At 40.8% G+C, this 7,500-nt stretch overlaps 1 protein-coding gene across 1 annotated transcript in view; it reads right to left on the bottom strand.

The window, feature by feature from the left end:
- Positions 1-7,500, bottom strand: part of LOC119595549 — a 200,972-nt gene that overhangs the window by 191,929 nt on the left and 1,543 nt on the right. Inside the window, exon 2 of the mRNA XM_037944667.1 lies at positions 396-933. Coding sequence (XP_037800595.1) covers positions 396-911 — 516 coding nt within the window. The 5' untranslated portion in view covers positions 912-933. The remainder of the gene's footprint in view (positions 1-395; positions 934-7,500) is intronic.

The raw sequence follows: 7,500 nt of genomic DNA, 5'->3' as shown, positions 1-7,500 counted from the left end.
ATATTTCTTAATCTGGCGTCCTTGAAAATTGAATGGAATATTTTTTCTTTACTTTCAAATCCACAGATACTTATTGGTTTTCATTTACAAGTAAATTAAAGAACATTCTTTCGCAAGCGTTCCCGAATATTCTAAAGTGTACCCGCAAAGTCGGAGATAGTATGATTTATGTGAAAAAAATTGAAGATTTCGACTGCTTTTTAGAAATCCTTCCAGTGAAGCTATGGTAATTAAACAAAAACGAAGATGTGATTTAAACTCATTCTATTTTCCGGTATGAGTCGAACTAAAATGTCCATTAACACCTGGAAGAGCCTATGGAAATCGCCAAGTACATTTTCATATTCGCTGTAACCTAAAAAAGAGAGCATCAACACAACACCTTTAGGACTGACCTCTGAGCCTCTGATGCGGCGCCGAGTGGGAGTATTTGCGGAGGTGGAGCAGGAGGAGGAGGTAGCGGCTGCGGCAGTGGAGGAGGAGGCTGCGGCGGTGGAAATGGAAGTGGGGATGGAAGGGGAAGCACCTGATACCCCACCTACCGAAATCACCTCCCGAGGACCTTCCAAAGCGGCCGCTTTCGCACACCTCCCGTTATCCTCCGGCAGAGTGTCCCCCTCCCCCTTCCCTTCCCCTTCCCCGGCAGACTGGTGTCCTTCGCCACCGCGCGTCTTGCTCTTGGGCGAAGGAGTGCCAGGGGAGGTGCCACTGTCAGGAGCGTCCTCGCGGGGCTCCTGCCAATCCGTCAAGACCGGATGGTGGTCGAGGAAGACGCTCCTCTTCCTCGCCACTATATTTCGCGGGATCATTCGCAGACACGCCATTGATTTCCTTCGCGTGGGCTTGGCTGACCCGGCATCCATGGTGTCCGCCTTCTTGCCACCACTTAACAGATCTTTCAAAGCAAGCATTGGGTCTTTGGTGTTCAGGTTGCTAATTGAAAAAGTGAAACAATATGGATATCAATGGTGTCTTTGTTTACCTTTAAGTGAATTTCACTTCCCTCCGCACCCGGAAATAGAAGGAATGAAAAAGAAAAAATACAAGGATATATATATATATATATATATATATATATATATATATATATATATATAAAATTGTGTGTGTGTGTGTGTGTGTGTGTGTGTGTGGTGTGTGTGTGTGTGTGTGTGTGTGTGTGTGTGTGTGTGTGTGTGTGTGTGTGTGTGTGTGTGTGTGTGTAAGTGTGTTTTAATATATATATATATATATATATATATATATATATATATATATATATATATATGTATATATATAAATATTTATATATATATATATATATATATAAAATATATATATATATATATATATATATATATATATATATATATATATATATATGCCTATATAATAAATATATATATATATATATATATATATATATATATATGTGTGTGTGTGTGTGTGTGTGTGTGTGTGTGTGTGTGTGTGTGTGTGTGTGTGTGTGTGTGTGTGTGTGTGTGTGTGTGTGTGTGTGCGTGTGCGTGTGCGTGTGCGTGTGCGTGTGCGTGTGCGTGTGCGTGTGCGTGTGTTTGTCCTTTGTCACACACGAACTACACGCAGCAGACTCGGCCACCTGAAAAGGCGTACATAGAATTGCAACGGAAACTTCCCGCAGCATCGCACTGCCCCGGAAAAAGCTATCCAAGTTGAACGGAAACTTTCTGGTGGAGTCTATCACACCGTAACATTTCTGGCACCAAAACTTCTAAACTCTCGGCGACAAAGTTCCATGCAAGTGGCGCGTGTGCCTTCTGATTCATGTTTCCTCAGTCGTTAACATATGGCATACGGCATTAAAGAAAAATATATGGGGGTGACAACAGTGTACTTTGCGAATAAGAATATTTCTCATACTCGCAAACACATATTCAAAAACTGAAGTTTAGCTAACAAGAAATGAAACTACTACCACCTAAATTACATAACTTTCGTCTTTATTCCTGTTAAAAATGCCGGGGGTTTTCATGAATGTCATGAAGACACTTTAACCCGCAATCATATTGACCTATTAGAGTTAACTAAAGCCCAGGGCGGTATTCGCGAAAGGTCTTAGATTTCGAAATTTGTCTTAGACAAAGAGAGTCTCCGATTTGCCCCTTATCTCGAAGTTAATGCTGGTAATAGAACATTTATGTCGTAATAAGGCAGATTTTGATCATCTATTGTAATAAGACGATAAGGTAAATACGGCAATAAATCTTGCATATACCATACCGGTAATATTACACTTTAAGTATATCTAATTTTGACATGGCATCCCTATGTTTATTGTCCCTGCATAAGTTGTATTTTTTACATAAAATATAGCAATAATAATGTAGGAGACGGCTCAATTGACGTTTGATTAAATTATCGAGAGATTCCTCGAAGCTTTTCTTATTATTTTCAAAGCGGAATAGAAAATATAAGTCAAATATAAGGAACTACTAAACGTTTGACAATAAATCAGAGGGGTCTTCTAAATTTTTTCTATCATATTCGAGGCAGAATTATTTTTAGATTTGTGTAAAACTGTATTATAGTTTTAAAGACAGTTCTTACGCGCACTGGACACTCCACATCTGTCCCAAAACTTCGGCGAGTCTTAAACAATAACTTCCTGTCTAAGACATTTTCGTGGGAGTCAAAGGCATATGAAGATAATCGCACATCAGTAATGACAAATAGACTTTGGAGGGCCATTCTGATTTATTGTCAACCATTAACTGATATGTTTCCTGTATATTTACAGCAATTTTCTATTCGAAAATACAAAAGGTGCCGCGCGGCTCCACAACTGGTGCAATGACAACAAACCCGTGGTTGCCCAATTTTTTGTTGAATATAAAAAATGTGTAATATTATCATTATAGAAGTAAGATTTATTGCAGTATGTAGTTTTAACATATTGCTGCTATCAATTATATTTTTAGAGTCTATAACGACGTAAATGTTTATTCTATTGCCAGTATTAACTTTGAGATGTGGCACGGGGCAAATCATAGACTTTTTTGTTTAAGACAAATTTCGGAGTCTAAGATCTTTCGTGAATGCTTCATACACACTTACGGTGACTATTTTCAGTGAACTAATAATTCTGTGCTCTTCTAAACCATATATGGTTTATGTCTCTGAATGTAAGCATGTGTGTGCCTATTTGCATTTACACATTTAATATATACTGTACACGTACATCATGGCAGCCCTATTATGAAGAAAAAATATATACCTTAAAGTACTTTGTAATCTTCCAAAATGTAAGCAATGCGTCAACATCAGTTAGTAAAAGTAATGGTCAGACAGTTTATTTTACTTTGGAATGCGTGTGTGGGTGTGCGCGTGCTTGTGAGTTTGTTTGTGCTTGTACTTGTGGTTGTACGTGTTAACTTTGCGCAAAAAACTGTTGTGGACTCCTGTATCCCTCTCCCCTTTGGCAGGGAGACAAGCGAGAAGCCAATCTCGTTAACAAACAAATTTATTCAAATTTTGGCGTAACTTTCGTCGGTTTGAGAAGTTATGAATATTTAAGAGCAGGCGTGCGCGTGCGCATGGGCGTTCGGGAGACTTGGGAGTACTGGCCGGCAATTAAAGCCAAGCTGCTGCTTCGAGGCGTACGCACACCCACAACCACACACACACACACACACACACACACACACACACACACACACACACACACACACACATATATATATATATATATATATATATATATATATATATATATATATATATATATATATATATATATTCATATACATGCACACTATGCATCGCACACTGCGTAAACAAGAAATAAATTCAGCACATCCAGTCCTGCGAGCATCACCATGTTGACAATCGCCCTCCATTTCTACAAAAAGAAAAATAATAATAAAAAAAAATCCCCTTTTCCATCCCGAATCAAATTTACTCGAACAAAAAATAGAATGCCGGCAGTGCATCGCTTGGGGGGGAGGGGGGGGGGGATCATGTCTCTCGAGGCCGCGAAATATTCACATTCCAATACCATCGCAAAACGATTCGGCGAGAGAGATGAGAAAAACGAAAAAAAACGCAAAATAAAACGGCAGATGAAATACGAAAATTAAATAAAATAGAACGACTTAGAAACGAGGTGAAAATGAAATAAGACGGCAGATAAATAACATGAAACGGAAATAAAACGAAAGAAAACGACAGATAAAAACGAAAACAAAACGGATAAAACGGAATATAATGAATAAATAAATCAAAATCGAAAGGAAGAGGAAAAGAAAAAATAAGAAACATTATTATCATTGACGATTCCTCGCACGAGAAAAAAAAGGTAAACAAAATTAATTAAACGAAATAACACGAAACACATAAAGAGGGGGGAGGAAGGAGGGAAGGAAAGGGGGGATTTAACAAACATCGAAGTAGGAGGAGGGGGAGGGGGAATGGGAGGGGAGGGGAGAAGGGGAGGGGGAGGGGGCGTGTTCCCCCGGCGTGGGCGTGAGTGCGGGCGGAGCGGACGGCCTGCGCTCGTGGGCGCCTGAAAGAGCGGTCTATCGGACATCCTGCAATCCGGGCGACCTTGTCGAAAATAGGAGCTCCGAAAAGGGACGAGATTCGGAGGGAAATAGAATCTGCAATTTCTAAACTCATACGTCCCCTAAACGATGCGTGTGTTTCGCAAACACTCACTCGCTCGTCCACACATACACACGTGTGAGTGAGTCAGGTTGTGTGTGTATGTGTATGTGTGTGTGTGTGTGTGTGTGTGTGTGTGTGTGTGTGTGTGTGTGTGTGTGTGTGTGTGTGTGTGTGTGTGTGTGTGTGTGTGTGTGTGTGTGTGTGTGTGTGTGTTTGTGTGTGTGTGTGTGTGTGCGTATGCGTATGCGTGTGCGTGTGTGCGTGTGTGGTGCGTGTGCGTGTGCATATACGTGTGCATGTGCGCATACGTGTACATGTGCGTATACGTGTGCATGTGCGTGTAAACATAAATACAAACATATCTCCCAATAAACCACCTTAATACCCACCTCACTTATCAGACAGAGGTATATGTTTGTGTGCAGCTTCCACGACCTAGTTTAAGATTATCGCATAATTATCATCCTGCTTAATATTCACCAACAGACCCCCCGATACAATCGCTACTTCTTCTACTCTTTCTTCCATTGTTTATTATACCCTTTATTGTCTTTCGTTAATTCCTCTCTTCCTTTTCCTTCTTAATTCCCTGTTTTTTTTCTTTCTAGAAAATAATTCTACCAATAAACATTATCTCTAACATGATCTCAATTTCGAACATTTCATGAAGCGTGCAAGAAAGAATTCTCGGATTGTGTTTTTTCGATTTCGATTTTCACACAGCGCGCACCAAAGAATCCGTCGAGATAAGAGAAAGATCATTATCCAGATTATTATCCAGTCTACATTTCCGGATGTTTAATGATACTCGTGCCTCTGCTTATCAAAGGGAAGGGGGTCATTATCCCACAAACCGCGGAATGATTATGTCAAAACTGATTCAGACTTTTGAAGAAAATAGGGTGCTAATGAACGGCCGCGAGAGCTGGGTACTGTATGATCCACGAGGGAGGGAGAAAAAGAGTGAAGGTGAGGGAGAGGGAGCGGGAGAGGGAGTGGGAGAGGGATAAGGAAAGGGTGAGGGAGAGGGAGAGGGAGCGGGAGAGGGAGCGGGAGAGGGAGAAGGAGAGGAAGAGGAGGAGGGAGAGGGAGAGGAAAAAAGAGAGGGAGATGGAGAGAGTTAGGGAGTCAGAGAGAGAAAGAGAAAGAGAAATTGAAAAGGAGTGGGAGAGGAAGGGAAAGAAGGAAAGGGAGAGGGAGAGGGAGAGGAAGAAGGAAAGAGAAAGGGGAAAGTAATAGAGGAAGAAAAGATTGGAAGACCGTGAGACGGCAGGAAGGAAGAGAGGAGGGAAGGGGACCGGAAGAAAAGAAAGGAGGGCGAGGAAAAGAGTGAGGAAAAAGATGAAGGAGAGAGCGATGAAGGCAACGAGAGGGGGAGAAATCGAGAAAAACGAGAGAGAAAAAGAGACACAGAAACTGAGAAAGGTAGATAGATAGATAGATAGATAGATAAAAGAGAGAGAGAGAGAGAGAGAGAGAGAGAGAGAGAGAGAGAGAGAGAGAGAGAGAGAGAGAGAGAGAGAGAGAGAGAGAGAGAGAGAGAGAGAGAGAGAGAGGAGGACAGAAAGATAAAAGAGACAAAAAGTCCAAAACTTAATTCATAGGTGGGGTCTTAAAGGAACAAATACCCTTTTCTCCTTAATACTTATCACTTCGTCAGTAATATACCCAGCAATAAAGTATCTTCACCTTTAACCTATCAAGATTTTATTCCGAGACAAAAGAAGAGGACTCCGCTTAAAATAAACATAAATAAGGTACTTTCTCGCACAGCTGGCAACCGTTCCCTTATTACTCTGCCAGCTATCATGTTTAATAGAGTTTCGTAAATCGCGATAGAGGTAATACATCCTTCTCCATTTCTGTGATTCCCTTTTTATAATTCTGGGTTTTAAAATATCAAATTAAAAATCACGGAATTTACCTTTGCGTATCCCTGAGAACAATGGACAGGTTAGGGACAAGTCAGCCACGCGTTACTAACTCCACCTTCGCTGAATAATTAAAACAGGTAAATAAGACGGGCACCTGCTCATACCCTCGGGCTACTATCGCTAACCCCATAATATTTATATATTTGCGTCCCATAAATCTATACATTTAAAGGGCATTAGACTATCATTTGAGTGGGCGGGACCACAACGGCTGCCTCGCTACTAATCTAAAACGTGATGTATGGATGTGTAAGCGACCTGATCCAGGGATGCGGGCAAGGGTTAACGTAAGCAGCAAGTAATAAGCTTGTTCTATCTTCAGGTTGTAAACATGTGGTATACAATGATATTGGCATTATTTTTTTTTATTTCATCAATATGATAATGAACCAGGCGCCTTTGTCTTCCTAATATAGCTCCTCGCGCCCAAATCATCGCGAAAAAAAATGATAATAATAAAGAAAGATTAAAAAAAGGGTCAGAGAGAAAAAGAAAAAAAGTGAAAGGGCTCGCATGAACGTGGGCTCCTTCCCATCCGGTTGCAGATGACGTCGGTTCTCCTTTGATTATAGATTCCTAACACTTTACGCCAAATAAATACCATAAATACCATTCAGATGTGGTAAACTACAGCAAGAATATTTATCAGCCACCAAAAAGCTCGACGAGTGATGACAAGACAAAAATAAAAGTGAATACCACAAGACCCTATAGCTTTCACTCTCACGACCTGAGTTCGTCCACCAGATTTCTCTTGGCGTTCGTTCACATTTCCGTGGCGTGTTTGCGTTTGTTTCGCTTAGTGGGAAGCGCGGCCGCTGACTTTAATATTATATGTTAACTAGTTCCCGTTTTGGTATTTTGATGTATTGTTGATCACCCATTGGATGGGAGCAAATTCATATTTGTTGGACCATTTGAAGTAAACGATTTAGAAGCCAGCAGG

This window comes from Penaeus monodon, chromosome 36 (genome assembly GCF_015228065.2).
Source record: "Penaeus monodon isolate SGIC_2016 chromosome 36, NSTDA_Pmon_1, whole genome shotgun sequence".
Taxonomy (NCBI): domain Eukaryota; kingdom Metazoa; phylum Arthropoda; class Malacostraca; order Decapoda; family Penaeidae; genus Penaeus; species Penaeus monodon.
Note: the sequence above shows the minus strand (reverse complement) of the source record. Positions and strands in the feature narration are given on the sequence as shown.